General features: G+C 48.2%; 1 protein-coding gene across 1 annotated transcript in view; it reads left to right on the top strand.

Moving 5' to 3' along the window:
• The first annotated feature begins 2,060 nt into the window (after positions 1–2,060).
• The window catches only part of CLSTN2 (calsyntenin 2), a 642,616-nt gene continuing 625,199 nt past the window's right edge, over positions 2,061–19,477 (top strand). The window contains exon 1 of the mRNA XM_034661817.1: positions 2,061–2,725. Within this exon, the coding sequence (XP_034517708.1) occupies positions 2,620–2,725 (106 nt within the window). The 5' untranslated portion in view covers positions 2,061–2,619. The remainder of the gene's footprint in view (positions 2,726–19,477) is intronic.

The following is a 19,477-nucleotide window of genomic DNA, read 5'->3' as shown; positions in this document are numbered from 1 at the left end:
ACCATTTATTATTTTTTATGAGTCAGCTGGGCAGTTCTGATGTGGGCCAGGTGTGGCTGATCTTGCTGGGCTCGCTCATGTAACAGTGGTCAGCTGGTGGGTCAATTATTCCTGACCAGCCTGGGCTGGACTTGGCTGGCTGGATAGCTCAGCTGTGCTCCATATGACCTCTCACCCTCCTGCAGCTTACCCTGGGCTTGTTCTTATGATGGTGGCAGGGGTCCAAGAAAGTAAAAGGAAACATGCATGTGACTATCCTACTGGCCAAAGCAAGTTGTATAGCCAAGCTCTAAGCTGGGGTAGGACAGCATATCCAAAGAGAATGGATTTAGGGAGACATGAACAAATGGGGGCTGCTAATGAACTTCATCTCCTCAAAAGGCATTGTTATTAACCCCATTTGTATAGGGGGAGATAGAGGCTAGTAATACTGTGTCTCTTGGTCATTGGCCTGCTCCCTGTGTCTCTCTGTTGTGTTCTTTCTTGGTGATCTACTAGGTGGGATGGGGATGTTTTCCAATCAGCTGTATTTTCTCTTTTTTCTCATTATTTAGTCTGCATTTGAAATCTCATGTAAAATTTTTGGGACAAACCAATGGATCCTAATGAAACCCTGTAGAATGAGATCAAGGGATAGTGCAGGTAAGTCATTAAAGTAAGTCTAATGGTTAGAGAAAATGAAGGAGAGGCAAATATGTAATTGGATGGAGTGTAAATGGAAAAAACATGAGATGAATTTATATTTCTCCTGTATTGGCTGGTTTCCTTGGTTTTGCTTGGGTCAGCTTACCCTTCTTGCCATCCTTTCTAGATCTGGATACCAAGTCTGAAAAAGGCAAGATTCTGGTGTTGGCCTAGGGCATTTATTAGCTCTTTGATCTTGGGCAAGGAAGTTACCTAACATACCTGGAAGCCTCTATTTCCTCATGTGTGAAATGGGAAAAATAGCACTGATGTTGGTTGTACACGCTAAAGGAGACCTGCAGGTGAAGTGCCCTGCCTGGTCTGAGCCTGTTTGCAGCCACTGTGATTCACTGCTGCCCCTCCCCGCCTTGCCAAGCACCTCTTGGCGCCTGGAAATGCAGGAGAGTTGGCCTTCACAACTGCTGCGGCTCTGGGTGAGCTGCCAGGGCGGTGCAGAAAGGCTGAGCAGCATGAGGGCTGTTAATGGATTTTATGGCTTTGTTGAGCACCCCAAACAACAGTTATTAATTATAGGATGCTGTTTAGACACTGTTGCAATATATACATTTTGTTAATTGATTTGTATAGGCTCATATCTAGCAACATAAAGAATGTGCAGGACCATAACATTTACAAAGCATTGTAATTGCCTTTTACTGCCCTCTCTTGCTTCTCAGATGGGAAACAAAGGCTTTGAGGGGAGGCAGACAACTCTTTTTGGTCATTGGACCTTTAATATCTAGTCCAGTGCCCAGTGGCAGGGTAATACAACCTGTCTAGGTGCTCAGTAAAAGTGTTGAATCAATGAATAACTTGTTTCTATATTTCTCTTATTTCTTTATTCCTTATGAACCCTGAATTGTGTGTGATAGTGACACTGTATATATGCAAATATGGTCAAGGATTTATTCTGAGCCACTGAGTACTTTTATGAACCTTGCATGGCTTTGGGGTGGTGGGGGATCAACAAGACATGTGTGGCCCCTGCTCTCAGGGAAGTAACAATTACTCAATGGCATGAAATGTTACAAAGCATGACGTCAGGTGGCCCAGTCTTAGATATGTGGAAAGGCAACAAAGGTGGTAACTTCTTGCCTAGGTATCATACTGCAGGGAAGTTACGTCCCCACTGCTGGCCCAGAACCCCAAGTTTGCTTTTCGGATCTGGTCCATCAGCCTTTGAGAGCCGCGGCTGCACTGCACCTGCCTCTCCAAGATGGTGCGGAGTCTGGCCATTGCCTTCCAGGTCCAGAGCAGCGCTCGCGTTCTCCAGCTCTCGCGTGTGCCTGGCGCCCTCCCCAGACCAGGCGGCACAGAGCGTCCAGACGCCCGGCCAAGGGCAGGACTCGCAGCACGCCCTTCCGCCCCTCCGCACGGATGTCAGCTCCAAGGGCGTGGCAGGGCAGGGGCCCCCTGCGCCCCGCGGACGACGCGCAGGCCCCAGATGACCACTTTCTGAGCGGCCCCGCCATCTCCTGAGGCAGTTTTGGGGAGCCGAAGCCGGGGCGCGGGCGGGAGGGCTCCCTGCAGCCGCCCGCCGCGGTCCTCGGGGAGCCGAGTCCTGCCTGGAGCACGAGCGCCGGGGAGCGTGAGGACGCTGGAGGAAAGTTGGGGGTCGGGGCCGCGGAGCCGGGAGCGCGGAAGCAGAGCCGGTGTCCGCGTCTCATGAATATGCAGGAGCCACCTCCCTCCCTCCGTGACGTCACGGGCCGTCCCGGGGTGAGCGCCGGAGCCGCTCCGGGTCCGCGCCAGTGAGCGCGGCTGCTGGCGGCGAGAGCGCGGCGCGGCGGCGGGCAGCAGGCCGAGAGCGGCGGCGCCCGAAGCGCACCCAGCAGGCAAAGCGAGGCGGCCGGCGGCCGGGCGGGCACCCGCAGGCGAGAGCCCGCGCGGGCAGCAGGCGGCAGCTGCGGCTCGTTGACGGCGGCGGCGGCGAGGATGCTGACCAGGAGGCTGTGCTGGGTGCCGCTCCTGCTGGCGTTGGGCGTGGGGAGCGGAAGCGGCGGCGGGGGCAGCCGGCGGCGCCGCCTTCTCGCGGCTAAAGGTGGGTGCTGGGGAAGTTTCCTCCTCTCTGAGGAGGGAGGCAGGGCGGGCGTACGGGTGCTAGCGCGGGGACCCGGGCTCACGCTAGATTTGCACGCCCTCCTTTGCCGCAGCTCCCCTAGCCTCGGTGCGCTCGGGATCCCCGAAGTGAGCGCCCTGCGCCCGGGACCGGAGAGGCTCCTCCTGCGGACGCCGGCCCTACCCTGGGCGGGGTCCAGGCACGGAGGAGAAGGGGAGGTCTGCGGAGTCTGGACAACTTTGGGGTCTGTCTGTGGCGGGGTGGGGGCGTCGCGCGCCCCAGCCCGGGGACTGCTTGAGCAGGGCTTGGGCGCCGGGTAGAAGAGGCAGTTGTCTGCTCCTGCCCTGAGGGAGGGAATCGGCGGCGGCTGTGCCTTCAAGGGACGGAGCCGAGCGCGTCTGCGGCTCTGAGGCGGGTGGAAACTTGTAGCCTCCGGGGAAGCCCCCCCCCCCCTGCTCGCCTCAGGTTCCCCTAGGGCAGCTGTGGCTCCCCTGAGAACGCGCACCCTCTGGGTGGGCCGCGGAGTCCCGAGAAGTGCGGGATGAGACGACTCCCGCTGCCTCTCCGACTCCGCTCGGGCTCCCGCGGGCGGAGGCGCCCACCTGGCGCCCCTCCCCCGCCCACCCGGGGCGGTGGGAGATCCTGACCTCCCCGCTGCTCGCTCCCAGAAGGCAGCAAGGTCCTGGTGAACGCCCTGCGCTGTAAGGAGACAGTAAGCGGGCGAGCAGCGTACTTTGACAGCTGTCTGGGTGCAAGGGGCGGGCGCTGGGGTAGGGGCGACCGGAGGGCAGATGTGAAAGAGAAGGTCACGTGCTGGCAGGACCGTGCGGGGAGGGGAGAGAGAGGAGCAGAGAGAGAGAGCTGGGAGGCGGTGGGCGCTGGGGAGGCAGTAGCAGATCTGGGCTGGAGCGCCCAGCTTACTGATAACTTGTTGATTCTTTGCGCTGTTGACGAGCAGGGTGTGCGCTTGGCTTGGGGGCTGTGGCCAAATCTGGCAGGTAACGAGGAGGGGGGAACCTGATCGCTGGAATCTTGTCGACCATCATCAGGGGATGGAAGGTTTTGCACCTGTAGATAAACAGGTTCCCTATTAGAGGCAACCTGATTTTGCAAGCTGGCTTTGAACGATAGCTTACCAGTGGCTTAGGGAAGGGATGTATACCAGGTTTAAATACTCTTGGAGGGTGAGGAGAGTGAGAGGTAGACAGTTTGCCTCCTCTGGACTTCAGGGATGGTCCCACAACTTGTGAATGATAATTTTGAGAAAAATAGAGTTTCTGCTTATTCTCTAAACTTACGTTTTTAGTGACATGGTTTTGAAACTCATAAGCAGACCTCCTGTTTCTTTTCAGCAATTCAGTCCCCCCCCCCTTCTTGAGAAGCGGCTTCTTTTTTGAGAAGTCAAGGAAAAACTCATTATGAAAATATCTCAAAGAGTGGTAAAGGAGTCGCTAATACGAGAGATCATTCTGAGAGACTGTTGTTTTGGTAAAAAACAATTTAAAAAAATGAACTTCCAAACCTTTTGCCCTCCTTCCCCCATGTAGACACTTTGTTAAACAGAAAAATGACATGTTTTTGGAGATTTTTCATCACCCTGTAGCAGAACAAATGGTATATTTATAAGCAGATGTCTGCAAACGGGAGCTCACAGCAAGTGAAGAAAAGGGAAAAGCTTGTTTGGGTAGAGGACCTGGCATGGTTATGCATTGCGGAGTTCTCAGGTCAGAATAGAAAGCTTTGCAGAGATAAGAGAGAAAGATGAAAAAGAAAAAAATCCAGGCTCCCAGTGATTCACGTGTATGTGTACAATTATGTGTATTTTAATCAACACTTTTCCTCTTCCTCACTTAGAATACACTCATTTTGTGGTGAAAACAAGCCGTTTGTCTTTCCAATGTAAAAAGTTGATTGGCCCTAGACTGGTGAGAGTTGCTGTCTGAATCCCCCTTCTTTCTTCTTTCCACTTGCAACCACTGGGGGGCTGCAAAGAGCGCTATTAGCTGCATTTTTTTTTTTTTGAAATAGACAAATGTGTAATAGTTGATCAAAACAGAGACATTTATAATGACACTTTAGTCGGTATTTACAGGACTGACTTTCCTTGTTACGATGCACTTGCGTTTTACATTCCCAAATCTCACATAATCTCTGAAGAACATGTGCAATAGTAAAGGTATGCTTCCTACTGCCACTGACTTTTCTGTTTCTAAGGCTCATATCATTATTACAACTGTCATTGAAAAAGAGGGACACATGGGAAGAAGATTGAACAAAAAATAGCTTTCTTCCTGCATACAATTCTGTACTGCTGTGTAGAAGAAAATTGGGAATGTGGCTTCAAGCTGCCTGGCAGAGTTGAACACGCCCTCTGGACAACTGTCTAGAAACACACCTTCACGGCTTTGGGTTCCTGTAAGACTTTGTGTCTGTGGTGCATGGCTCATTTTGCCTTTGTATTCCTTGCTTCTTGCTGCAGGGAATTGAGCAGCTAATTCCATACAACTATTTGGGCGTTTTCACAGAGTCATTGAACTTTTAGCGCAAACATATTCCCAATTTCTGAAATAATCCAGTGGCCAGGCAGTTATTATAACCACTACCCTTTACTCTTCTCTATCTTGGCTATTCAAAAAAGACAAACACTTCTTGGATTCCGTGAAAAGACCAGATTCCCTTCATCCTGAATCACCTGTGGTTACCGGACCAGGACGTGCTCATGGATCCTCTGGACTATGTCTTCAGACTAGAAGGTCACCTTCCTCAGCCTAATCCCTACTGTTACTCATCACATGGTCAGGCTTAGACATACTCTCCCCTAGGAAACTTTCCCCATTGGTCTCCCAGGCTGGTCACCCCCAGGACACTGATTTCCTCTGGCATGCCTTTGCTCCTTGGCTGGCCCCAGCGCGGCTCTGTGAGGCTTGAGGGCTGGACTCTCATCCTGCCTCTCCCTGCCTCTCTAGGGCCACGAAGCTGCCTGGTCTCCAGGTGTAAGCTGAGCAGTCAGTAGTGATGGGCTTAGTGACTACACCTGTTTGCAATCGAGGTGCTCTTGTTTCTTGATGTAGATGTTTGAGATGTTTTCTCCTCTCCTGTATAAAATAAAATTTGGATTTAGAGAAACCCGGCTTCTAATCCAAGACTTACTGCTTCCTAGCTAGATAATCTTGGATAAATTAGCTAAGATTTTGAGCCTCAGCTTCCTTATCATAAAATAGGGATACAAAAATCTACCTTGCAAAGCGGTTGTCAGGAGAGGGCTTAGATATCATGTACCTGATTCATGGTGTGCAAATGGCACTAAATACATGGTGATTGTAATTACTGGTCACGTAAACACTGGGTTCTAGAGTCTGAGATTTGGTGAAATCCCCTTTTCTGGCCTCTTGGCAATTCAGTAGCTTTGTTCATATCTTCTCCCAGCCCAAACTCTATTCTGTCTGTTTGTGTGTGTACATGTATGTAGAAACACCGTGTATGAATGGAAGTGCACATTCACACACATTTGGCTTGAATTGTGAAAACATTTACCACTTTCACTAGTCTATGGATGCCTTTGAGGCCAGGGCCCCCTTCTCATTCATCTCAAAAGTCCTGGCACTTAATGCAGCCAGAGTAAAGACTCAGTAATATGTGCTGTATAAGTAAATATACGTATCCATGTGGGCCAGCCCTGGAGGTGTGGGGCTTCTCGTCTCTGGAGGAAGAGCATCTGTGGTTGATTTGTGCTGTTAGGAGAGGTCCCTGCCCAGTTAGCACTTTCCTCTCAGCTCTGCTATTCCAGGAAGCAGAGAAGCATTTTTGTTTTGCTTAAGACAACCTCTCTGATGATGCCTGTTTACATGGAAGAGGGTAACCCAAGGTATGATAACTAAATGGCAGCTTGAAACATGATTTTTATTATTTGCTGTCTGGCCCACCACTAACTGGCCCCTGTGGAAATGTTTCCATTGGCGTGGTAAGTATGAGATGGAGAAGGCTGAATTAGGGGAAGACTGCTGAGCTCAAGACATGTACCATGTACTCAGGACAGATGGTCGCCATCTTAACCAGGTGGGGCTGCTGTAATGAAAAAAACGGGCCCTGGGTGGCTTATAAGCAGCTGCAGTCTATTTCGACCAGTCTGGAGGCTGGAAGTCTGAGATCGGGGCGCCAGGAGGGTTGTGTTCTGGTAAGAGCCTCTTCCAAGTTGCAGACTGCCGGCTTCTCATTGTACCCACACAGGGTAGAGAACAGAGAGAAGAAGCAGGCTTTCTCCTGACTTTTGTAAGAGTACTAATCCCATTGATGAGAGCTCCACCTTCATGGCCCCCTCCAATCCCAATCACCTTCCAAAGACCCCGCCTCCTCATGCCATTACTTGGGGGCTAGGGTTTCAGCATACGAATCTTGGGGGGACATAAACATTTATAACAGTTGTGCTGTGGGCTTTGGGAGCATCAGGCAGAAGGCGGGGGGGACACTGGTCAGAGAAGGGTGTCTTGGGTGAAAGGCCAACACAAACATGCACTGGGCCCTGTTCTTCAGCCTTATCAGCCAGTAGCTACTTCTCAGTCTTCTTTTATTCTCTGTGAGGGGAACAAAAAGATAAAGCAAGTTCCAGATATCAAAGAATTCATACTCTGTCTAGGGCAAACATCACACATGACACAAACTATTGGAGAACTTCATAGCTGACGGGAAAAGGGTAGATTGTGCACTACAGACCTCAGAAAAATCTTGGAGGAAAGGAAGAAACTGGCAAGGATCGGAGAAGTCAGGAAAGATTTACAGAGAAAATGAAAGGGGTGTTGATGGGTGAGTAGGCACTGTGTAAGCAGATAGGAGGGGGCAGGATGGTGAATGCAGGATGGTAAGAACGCACACGATTGGCACACAGGCGGGAGTGAAGAGGGAGCTCAGCCATGGCCAGATCCATTTCTTTTTTTTCCTTTTCTTTTTTTCTAAGGGGGGAGGGGCAGAGGGAGAGGGGGAGAGAGAGGATCCGAAGCAGGATCCACGCCCAGCACAGAGCCTGACACAGGGCTTGATCTCAGGATGAACCAACTGAGCCACCCAAGTGCCCCGTTTTTTTTTTTTTTAAGAGTGAGAGAATATATTTCTGTATACAGATTACAGAGCTAATAAAAGAGTGTTTATTAAATGCACGGTATGCACCAGATACTGTTTTCAGCATTTCCCACCTGTCAGTTGATTTGGTCTTAACCCCATTCCTATGATGCAGGTAGAATTGCTGTCCCATCTTTACAGAGGAGAAAACTGAGGCCCAGAGAAGTGAAGTAACTCACCCAAGGTCTCATAGCTTGGAGATTGTAGAACTGAGATTTGAACCCAGAACAGTGTGGTAGACAGGGATTTATCACATCACCTGGGGTTACCTACCAGAGGGATGTGATGTCTGCTCTGGGAAGGGTCTGAGTAAGGTCAGAGAGGCTCTTACTCTGTCTGAGCCTCACTGTCTGAGAACATTTGGGTTTCACTACAAAATTGCTGAAAGAGTCAGTTTCTCTGCAAGCCTCATTCTCTGATTCACATTGCCACAAGGAGTAAGCATGGCTTCTGGCTTCTGGTCCAGGCAGCTTGAAGCCTTCCTCACCTCCCGTCATGCTTGGCCTCAAGCAGAGAAGGCAGCTGTCTGCATTGTGTGGTCTGAGGTGTGCTTGCAGGGGTCTCCTGCACCAGAAAGAGCTCCCTCCTGGTCTTTCATTTGCGATAAGCATGGCCCTCTCCTGACTCCTTTTTTTTTTTTTTTAATTTTATTTTATTATATTGTGTTAATCACCATACAGTACATCCCCAGATTCCGATGTAAAGTTTGATGCTTCATTAGTTGCGTCCTGACTCCTTTGTTAAGCAGGCAGGGTGAATAAAGACTACCATAAACACTTTCAAGTATCTTAGATATACTCGAAGGCTGGACACTGGGGAGAATGAGGAGGGGATGCTGAAAAGTGAGTGTGGCAAGGGTGGGAGTAGCAGGTACCTGACTACTCATAGGGCTGCCTTTTCTTCTCACATCATGGCATGATTATATATGTCAGTTGTTCTTTTCACCAATACCCATTTTATAGGTTGGTAAAGGAACCTCATAGGGCCTGCAGCAGCAGAGCCAGAAATCAGACCAAGGGGTCTTACTGCTTGTACGTGGTTGTAATCCAGCACCAGAGAGCCAGCTGATGTCTTGAATGATGTCACCCAAAGCCCACTTCTGTATGTTCTTTGTGGTTTTCTAATCCTTGGAACAGGCACTTATCCTTATAGATCTTCAGGACCTTGCTTCTTCCCAGCTCAGTGTCCTCAGCTTATATCAGTTCTCCCAGGGCCATCTCTAGCTCTGAACAATTTTTCAAGCTCATCTTGAGGCTTGCTTAATATCTGCCTCCTCTAGGATGATCTGGGGTACCACTGGCTCCATGTATTCCCAACCTCGTCTCTCCTTCCAAGAATCTGCTGTTATTCTGTCTGTGGCCTTCATTTGGGTGAGGGTTCCCCTGTGCACTCACTTAAGTCAGAGCCCCAGGCTCCTCCAGCATGCTTCTCTCTCCTCCATCACACTCTGTCCTTCATCATGTCCAGTTGATTTTACCCATAAACAGCTAGAACCTTCCCGTGTCTCTCCATGCCCATTGCTACTGCCTTATTCAGTGGGACTTGCAATTTAAGTGCTAAATTTTAATTTTGACCTCCTCTTCACCTGCTCCCTCACAGTGCGTTCAGGATGGGTAGCACCAACTCCAGTCCCACCAGGTCTCCAAGAAATTCCATCCCAGTTATCATGAATCCATCCTTCACCATCCATGCTAGGGGCTGGCAGGGTCTCAGGGTTTTGAGAATAGCTTTGCAGTCTTGGAATGGCTTCAGGTTCTGTCACCGGCTACCACTTGTGATGCCCACTGTCTGAACAGCATGGCCCCACAATGTCCCTGGCTCTCTACTTACACAGACTGCCGAGTCTTTGCTGCCACTGGGACTCTATTACTGGAAATCCAATTCTTATATCACATTTTGTAGCCACTGCCCTAGGGTAGGAAGGGGTGCTGTGGGGAAAAGAGAGGGGGTAGGATACCAGTTCTTGTCCTAGAGGACACTAGCCCTTCTCCCACTTTCTGCCTCTCCCATCCCTTCCATAACCCCTGCTAGCAGCTCAGACAGTCATAGAACAATGGCTAGGACAGGAGGTGTCCACAGAGGACTTCTGCCTGCACTCTTACAACCCAAGCCTCCTCTGAAATGGGGACGTATGAGGGTCTAGTTGCCTTCTGAGAAACAGGGAGCCTCACCCCTGATGGTGGTTTCTCTCGAGGTAGTTCCAAACTCTGCAGCATCCCATAAAAGATGGTTTTCCCCTCACTTCTCATCAGGCCACCTCTCTTCTCAAAGAACTTTCCAGCAATTTCCAGACAGCAAATATGACCATTTACCAAGAGCTGACTATGTTTGAGGCACTGCTCTGAGTGCTTTTTCGGTATTAATACTCATAGCCTTCCGGCCGCTCAACCAGATGTATGCGCTTATCATCCCCATTTTATAGGTGAGAAAACCAAGGCCAGGAAGGTTAAGCTACTTACCCAGTTCACCCAGTCAGTAAAACAGTAGAGCTGGGATTTGAATCCACCAAGTCTAATTTCAGCATCTGCCCTCTCCTCCACTGTGTCAGTGATTTTCAACCCTGAGTGCACAGCAGAACCACTTGAGACGGTTTTAAAATAGCACTGAGACCTGGAACCCACCCCCGGAGATTCTGCTGCAGTTGCTCTAGGCTAGGACCTGGGATTTCCGTTAAAGCTCTCACATTTTTCATTTCTTTTCCTTTCTTTAAAAATTTTATTTATTTGTTTATTTATTTGAGAGAGAGAGAGAACACACAAGCAGGGGGAAGCATCAGGCAGAGGGAGAAGCAGACTCTATGGAGCGGGGACCCCACGCAGGGCTCAGATCCCAGGACCCTGGGGTCATGACCTGAGCAGAAGGCAGATGCTTAACCAACTGAGCCAGCTAGGCTCCCCCGAAGCTCTCTGGTATTTCTGATGCCCAGGCCAAATCTGAAAAGCACTCCATTGGCTACTAACAGTTCCCCAAGGAGCACTTCGTCTCTTTACGTGGGTTGCAGGCTGCTTCTAGGTGGGGGCCTTGTTCCTCTATATTTTACCACTTCTAGTTTCCCCCATTCAAGTGCCTAATGCCTTCCTGCCTCCCCAGGCAGACTGTGAGCCCCTCCAGGGGTTCCAAGGGTAAGAAGCCTGGTCACCTCTGTGTGACCGGTGTCCAGCACGGTCTGAGGTCCATAGTGAATGCTCAGTGTGGAGGGAGCCAATGTGCACCGTGGTGATGCCACCCACACTGGCTGCGAGTGCCTCGGGGCTCAGTCCTTGCAAATTTCTCCTGGTGAGTGCCCCTTCCTGCCCTTCGGCTCTGCTAGGAACTGCTCATCAGGCCTCTCCCCTTTTGTTATCTGGCTATCTTTCCAAACCAATTAACAGCATTACTTTGTGAAAGTTGAAAACACTCCGCTCTACAGATGGGTCAGAACATTAACCACACCGAAATGTGTGAGGGCATCAAGTCCAGCAGATGCCCTTAGAATTCTCACTGAGAAAGGCTATAAACGCCACTCTCGCTGCCTCTAAAAATGCTTCATTAGCTGAAATTTGACTTAAATTTTGTGATTAAAAAAAAAAAAAACCACGTCATTTTTGTGACCTCTACCACTTTGCATGTCCACAGTGTTCCTTGTAGTATATAGTTAAATCTGCGGTCTTCGAACCAGTCTGACAGCAGTCACTGTGGAGAAGGAAGTCTTGTGACCTGGACCCACTGATCGGTGTGGAGCCGGGGCGGTGGGGGCAAACCGTTCACTCCTCTGGGATTGGCTTTGTGCCACCTCCCTCCTCTACCCACGAACGTTCTGAGTATCCACTAGGAAGCGGCTCTAAATGCCCTTTACGAGGCTGAAGTGCCTACGAAGAGAAAAGGTGATCGGATTTAAGAAATTTGCTTTGAGACTTTGGGACTCAGCTCCCCCCAAACAAAACCCTGTGTCTTTTTGTTTTTATATGGCCTTACCTACTTAGGTATATTTTCAGGAGAAGTTTGAATTTAGTGTTAAGTCCCTTCCCGGCTCTTTGATGCACAGCCTGCACGTGTCACACAGCTGGTGGTCACCATGGTTACCCAAGAATGCAGCAGCTGCAGGTTCATAAATTTTCAGGGAAGAACCAGTCAAAACTGTTAATATTGTGTCAAGTTGATGTGTCGTTTTCCAATTTGCATGGATAACTGCATTGCAGCAAATTAATTAAAACAGATAAATGTTAATCTAATGCATGTCTCCTTGTAATTAATGAAATATAGCCATTACAGGGGTGTTTGATTTATTGTTTTAATTTACAAAATGCTGAATTCTCCTATAAAGTTAGATATAGTAATAGGAGAAGCTGACCCATATATAGCATTAGGAAAAATAATCACATTTCTATAAATTAATCACTCTCTAAAAGGATATAGTTCATTAACACCATGAACTGAAAGTGTTAGATGTAAATTAGATTAACCTTTTTAGTGACACTTCCATTTATATTGCGTATTCTCTTCAAACTCAAAGCACTTTACATATATTAATTCAATTAACCCTCCCCAGACCCTTGTTAAGTAAGTACATATATCAAAGTTGGAAGGGAGGAGAAATGAAACCCTTCAAAGATATTGAAGTTCTGGTCTTCGGATGCATTATTTATGATTTCTTCTGCAGCAGTACAGTTTATCCTGAACTTACGTAGCTTGAGAACATGGGTAGGTATTCAGGCTCGCTCTCTGGGCTGCCAGGAAACACTTAGCACGTCACTCTGTACCTGAAGCCAGAGATGCTTCTGCCTGATGCTCAGGCCAAATGCTCTAAGGCAACTTCTGCCTTATTGCATAAAAGGTACCCCAGCAGCCCTGGGTTTGGCTGTGAACAGGGCATCGCCAAGCAGGTGTGGGTGATGAGACCTTAGTACCCACTCAGACATCCCGAGGGTCACCTTCCCTTGGGCTAGTTGCTGCCCCACCTTTAACCCCCTCCTCTTGATCATCTAGACACTGAAGATGGGCCAGTGAACAAGACTTCGGGATGTGAATGGGAGAAGAAAAAGAAACAGGAGTGACAGGGAAATGGAAATGGGCTTTAACCTTTCATTTGGGGTCTCTCTTCTGTAGCTGTAGCTCGTGGTTCCAATCTGCCATGGGCAATGTTAACCCAAAGGAATGAATCACTAATGGTTAGACAGGAAATAGAGGGTAGAACAGGTTTGGAGTGTGGGAGATTCTTCTGCCTACCTCTGGAGTTAGAAAAATCACTTACTCTGGTCCTCAAGGCGCACACGCAAGGGCAGTTTAAGCCCACACAGTCCTAGAATTTCAGCTCATTGTGCTCTGCCAGCATTTCTTGGCACACATCTCTTTGCTGTAAACTGCCCCAGCTTCTTCCCTCCAGACCCTGTCTGGGAGGGATTAACAATCAGGAATTAGAGCCAAGAGCTGAAAGACAAGCCATCACTCAGAAATTCACAGAAACTCTGGGGAATGAAAGGAAGTATTGAGTTTGCAGTTCATGGGATTTTAAGTCCGTCTGTCCCTCCCTCCCTTCCTGCCCTTCCTCTTCCTCCCTTCCTTCCTTCCTCCTTCCATCCTTCCTTCCTCCTTCCCCCCTCCTTCCATCCCTCCCTCCTTCCCTCCTTCTTCCCCTCCCTCCCCTCCCTCCCTCCTTCTGTCCTTCCCTGCTTCCTTCCCTTCCCTCCCCACCCTTCCCCTCCTTTCTTTCATTTTTCGGTGTTGTTTTTATTTTGTTTGCTTGTTTTTGTTTGTGGGATGATGAATGATCACTTGGAGTAGGAGAGAAGGCCGTAAATATTCATAATAGGAGTAAAAAGAATTTCACGTCGAAGACCTAGATTTTACCCTCCTGGCTTTTATGTTGGCCATTTTTTCCCTAGAGGAAAGCCAATGATTTCTGCTTTATTGTACCATCATCAGAAATATCAAGATGGTTATATCTTATTAATTTTAAAATTTAAGACTTTTTAGTGATTTGTTCTTCTTTTAATTAGATACCATGAATATAGCATTTTTAAAATTGCACTTGCATCTTTTTCCTCTTTGAACAACTCCCTGCCTCCTCTCCACCCTAATTTTCCAATACGTAAATCTCAGCCCTCCTACCTAGAGGAATTCAAGTCAGAGACCAGCCAAGGATCTTTGCTTGAAACTGTAGCTTTTCCTGGAATTTTGCTTCCAGACATGTCCCACCACTACTTTGTTGCAGAGCCCATGGGGGGAAAGGGAAGGGCTGACAATATTGTTGAGTCAGCCTTCAGCATCTATGTCATTCCACTTTTTCCCCATCCTGCAACAACTCTTCCTGCTCACCCCCACCCTGCTGGGGTCTCTCTTATCAAGACCTTGGGGACATGAAGGTCTGCTTCTGGAGGTAGGGTTTGGCTACTTTCTGGAGCCACTCTTTAAAATACTGTGAATAATGATGGGAACCATCCTCATCCCCGTCTTAGAGTTTGTTTTCTCAATCCAATGGAAAATGTGAGAAAAGTGTTTTTAGAAAACTTTGCCACTTCTGTTGATCAGAACTACCCACTCTTACTAAAGACTGAGGACTTACTATGTCGCCACAGCTTCAAAACAAGTCACCTCTTTCACACTTCCAACCAGATGGGCTCCTATATAGAAGATTTGGGGCCACCATGACTCCTACCCAAGTCTACAAGGCACTGGTGCCTAAAGCTCTACTTACATCATCTTATCAGAGAAGAAGCACATGTGACTTTCCAGGACACTAAGGTAATGAGACATGATGCATGGTCTCATTTGGTGGTGTTTGCATTTAGAAAGAGAGAGCACTCCTCCACCCATAGGGTTAAGCAGTCACACGTTGGTGGCATTTAGGGCAGCACAGCGGGACGTCTGGAGGGTGTGGAGAATGTGTGAAGCAGATGGGTCTCTGTCATGGTGCTCAAACCATGTCAGAGTGCTCTCAGTTCCTCTGCCCAAATTGTGTGGATGAGTCTATGAGACATACCTTCTGTCATCTAAAAGCTGACAGTGGCTGGCCACAGATCCTTAGGAAACTGGGCCCCTGCCTGTGCCAGCTGCCAGTGCTGGTGGGTTTTGAGTGTCTTGTCAGCCGTGGGTCCTGGCATGAGACAACCTGATACTGTGGACAGCTTCTGCAGCTATGAACCCCAGTTTCTGCCTTGTGGGGCCTTCTTGTGCCTCTGTGCTGCTGCACACCATGCCCCATCTGCTGCCCCACTTTTGCCTGCCTGGCAGCCTGGCAGCAGCCCTTCTCATGGGCATGTCTCTGGGAATCCATCTCTGTGCACCCCCCGGCCAAGGGGGGTATTCCTCCTTCTCCATTACATAGCTGCCATACAGACCTCCAGAGTGGTACTTACCAGATTGTATTGTCACCTGCTTGCCTGCCCCTCACTCAACTGTGCGTTCCTCAAGGTCAGTATCTGTGATGTCCTTGTTCCTGTGTCCCCAGAAATTTAGAGTGTAGGGTAGGTGGGTGATTGATGGCTGGAGCTCCCTGGAACCCAGCTCTTGGCCCTGTGGGGGATGCAGGGCTGGGATGGAGTCTTCCTTGATTCAGCTTTCTCCTTCATCCCCCTGGATCCCCACTGTCCATCTTCCCAGGGCAGACGTACCAGAGTAGGGCTGGTGGAGCAGAATGATTTGGTTAGGCAAGGTCTGCATCGCAAGGTGGCCGTTGGCTCTCCCTGGCATGTGCTGGTACATTCCAGGACGGGGAGATGGAGCGGGGCTGGAGGTGGCTGACCTGCTGGGTGTGAGACCGGTTAAGTGGCTGTTCATCAGCACCTCTGGGGCTGATGATGCTGGGGGCCATTACCAGAGTGTATCATCTTCTGGGATAAGTAATGTAAATTAACTTTCCCGTCAGTGAAATAGCTTAGTCATAAGCTCTGTCTTTAATCTGTAGCTCTGAATACTGCACATTTGGGAGAACATCTTCTGTCCCTGCCCTGATGAGAATTTTATTGTGACCATCGGCTGCTGCGGGTCTAAGATTCTCCCCACGACACTCTTCTGTGTTGCCCTGTGGATCCTGTGTGTTCCCATCAGCATTCTCTTAAACTCTAGATCGTAAAAGTCCTATGTATGTAAATTATGCTTTCTTTTCCAAACAGGTCATTAAAAGCCCTTTGGTATGATATCAGATACATGGGTATGCAGGGGCAAGGATGAAGTAGGAAAAGCTTTGTCATCAGTAAAAATGGGACAGCCCCATGGGATGAGGCCATGGAGTTCTCCCACCCCAGCTAAGGAAGCAGGTGAGCAGAAAGAGGGGTAGACTTCTGGATGTGCTGAGATTTCTAGGCTATGCATGTAGTCCACAAAAAAATGAGCAAATGGGAATCTCTCCAAAGTCAGAACATTTGCTTCTGGATCTAAGGATATACTGGTTCGTACCAAGCATTAAAGCTTTGGCACTGTGCACGGGGAAACCCCACCCACCTTCCCCATCCAGACTAAAACTTAGAACTTCTGAGGCTGGCACTGGGAAGAAAAGCTCCTGGTGGGGGGTGCGGCCAGTGAGCTGTGAAGCAGGGGTGGGGCAGGTGGCTAATAGCTCTGATTCTGACCCTGGCATCTCCCTTCTAGGGGCAGAGGTTTTTCTGTGGATAATGCTGCCACTCCCTGTGTGGGCTAGGGTAGGGACCCAGACTGGAGAGAGAGACCGTCTTCCTGGAGCTCTGGCTCAAGTGGGAACATTTCCTTTCATTCCCACATCAAAGCTAGAGCTTGGACCCAACAGGGTTTTACTAAAGTCTGAGGATCCATAACAGGGAGATAAACTGAAAGGATTATGAATCTAGACCACTGGTTTTCATCTCTGTCGGAATCAGTGGCCCCTTTTTACAAAAAAATATTTTGTAGTGCCCCCATTATTATCCTGAAATGGAATTTACTGATATTATTACCTGCTTGTATACATAATTTAACAAATCAGTTTAATGCTTTAACTGAAATATAAAAGAACTCAAAGGAAAACATATAATAAAATAATATGTAGTACCCTGGGCCCAGGTCTACTGGAGGAAGTGGTGAATTAGATGCTTGCTGTGAATCCCACAGCTATAAAGGCACATGGATCCAGGTGTATTGTATTGGCAAGTCAAATGTCATGGGCAGTATTGAGGTGATGTAATGTTTAGAAATGGTGAGATATTTTTGGTGAAGTCCTGAACAAGACAAAGTATACCCTGACCTCAATTTATAGGATGGTTGCATTCCTGGAAAACTCGGCATTTATTAAAGCTACACAAAGAATATTTAGCTGACCCACTCCAGTGCCACTGACATAAGGAAGAGACTGTGGAGCTCTGCATGATGTGTTGGGGGGACATTCAACCCAAGAGATGCCTGGACACCTGCAACACACTCACTCACTTACAAATCCCCAGTTCTGGGTGCCTGGGTGGCTCAGTCAGTTAAGCACCTGCCTTCGGCTCAGGTCATGACCCCAGGGTCCTGGGTTTGAGTACCGCATGGGCCTCTCTTCTCAGCGGGGAGTCTGCTTCTCCCTCTCCCTCTGGCCCTCCTCTTTCTCTCTCTCAAATAAATAAATAAAATCTTAAAAAAAAAACAGCACAAATTCTCAGTTCTAAGAGACACCAAAGATGGATCCCATGTGTGCTTGCAGGCTGAAATTGCCTTACAGGGTAGACAATTTCTGGAACTATAGTCTTTCTGGGTGCCTTTTGGGGAAAAAAGGGAAAATGCCTCATGGACAACTGAAAGAAGTTGTCATATTTCACAAGCAGATCTCAAGAAAAAGACTTCCCAGTGAGGCGTTTTGGAAGACCTCATAAAGTCCATAAACCATGTGCTGGAACATTATTTAGACCAGAAGAAAGAGAGGACTGCTACTTTGCCTTGTTAAGTGTAGAGCTATCCCTTGGTCTTTCCCCTCTCCTGCTTCTCTGCTCCATAGGCACAAGAGCAGGTTGGAGGGGAGGGGGCAGACTGAACTCGGTCCCTTCATCAGAGACTTGGGAATTCCTTGCCTTTGTAGGGGAGCAGGGAGAGTAGATCTTGGATCAGATAGGAGATTGATGTTAAAAATGACCTGGATTGAGCCTTCGTAATTGAAAGGGAATGAAAAACTGTGGAATTGGGCTGGAGTATCTTTGAGCCAGTTTGCACCCATTGGGAAAGAAGAGGTTGACACAGCATGGGAGGGGCCAAAAATAACATCATTTTATGTTTATAACCCAATGGGTTAAACTCCAACAAACAGAGAAGAGTACTTATTATGGTCAGTACTAATATTTCAGAGTTAAAACACTGGTCTCTTAGATGGAAAATTCTTCCTTAGTGTTCTTATTGATAATGTAGAAGATGAGGGGGTTTATTGTGTTTTATTTTTAATCCCTAGGTGTCTTGTTTTTCTCCCTTCCTTCACATAAGCTTGAGGTTTATTGTGTTTTATTTTTAATCCCTAGGTGTCTTGTTTTTCTCCCTTCCTTCACATAAGCTTGAGGTGTTACAAAGAGAGGCTGAATTGGCAAAGAGAGCTTCCTTAACTTTGAGATGAAAATGCGTTTTAATATTTTGATTTAATAGGAAATGGTATATCCCCTTAATAAGTAGTTCAGTGACATTTGGTAGTTCTGTAATATTTGACTTGGAGTGGAGTTTATAAAAATTTCAGCCCAACAGTAACTTCAGGGCACTAAGGGATGTATGTATTTCTGAAATGAGAAGACCTGGTTGACATTCTGATTCTAAAATCAACATCATCTCTTATGCGTCACCATATTTTCAATTATAATGGACTATAAGCTGTGAATTTAAAAGCAGCTTCCCTGCAAGCTCCCGCACAGACCCAGCTTGTGTGGAATAAAGAGAAGAGCCTGGGTGGGAGGGAGAATTCTCACGCCCACTCTTCCAACTTAACTTACTAAAATGCTTCCTTCTCTGAGACTGCTTTGGTAGCCCCCCTCCTCCGCCGCCCATCCTGTCCCCCCCCCACATACACACATTGGGTCCTTGGGGATTTTTTTGAAAGTGGAATCTTCTTTAACTTCATGGGGAATTTACATACCGATTTGCCTGCAATGATTGAACTTGGGAAAGGTAAAATCGTGGCAGTAAAAGCCTGAGGTTGTATGAAATACCTCTGACAGCCAGACAAAACTATTTCTAACAGAAAACTTGGGGAGTAAAACAAGTGTCTAGGGCACGGTGTTATGTTATCTCTCTGGCATTTCAAGATAAATCCAGACCTTCTCTACTTGTTTCCCATTTCAGCATCCTCTCACTCTCCAAGTAAAAAAATGCCCTACATGGATTATATCAAGTTCTAGGTATGGTGGTCTCTGGCAGCAGTTAAGGTCAGGGGTTAACACGTAAGCAATCCTAGGGTGCCACGGTTTCATGGAGGTTTTGTTTTGTTTTTTTTTTCCAGGAGGTTCAGAAGCAGACCTCCTTGTGCCAGAGGGTGGTCACAAAACAGGTCTGCGATGGCCTGCTGGTCTACCCGTAGCCAGCCCGGAATGAAGAAGGGCCAGCTCTTTTCCCCATCCACCCCATTTAGCGGGGCTAGAGGAATAGAACAGCTATTAAGTTAGGTGGAACTTAACACCAGTGGCTTGGAATCAGGGGCTTCCTCCCCAGAGGGGATGTGCCTTCCAGGCTGGAGTTTATGGCATGCTT

Source organism: Ailuropoda melanoleuca, chromosome 6, assembly GCF_002007445.2.
Source record: "Ailuropoda melanoleuca isolate Jingjing chromosome 6, ASM200744v2, whole genome shotgun sequence".
Lineage (NCBI taxonomy): Eukaryota > Metazoa > Chordata > Mammalia > Carnivora > Ursidae > Ailuropoda > Ailuropoda melanoleuca.
The sequence above is the reverse complement of the archived record's forward strand: the minus strand, read 5'-3'. Positions and strand labels throughout refer to the sequence as shown.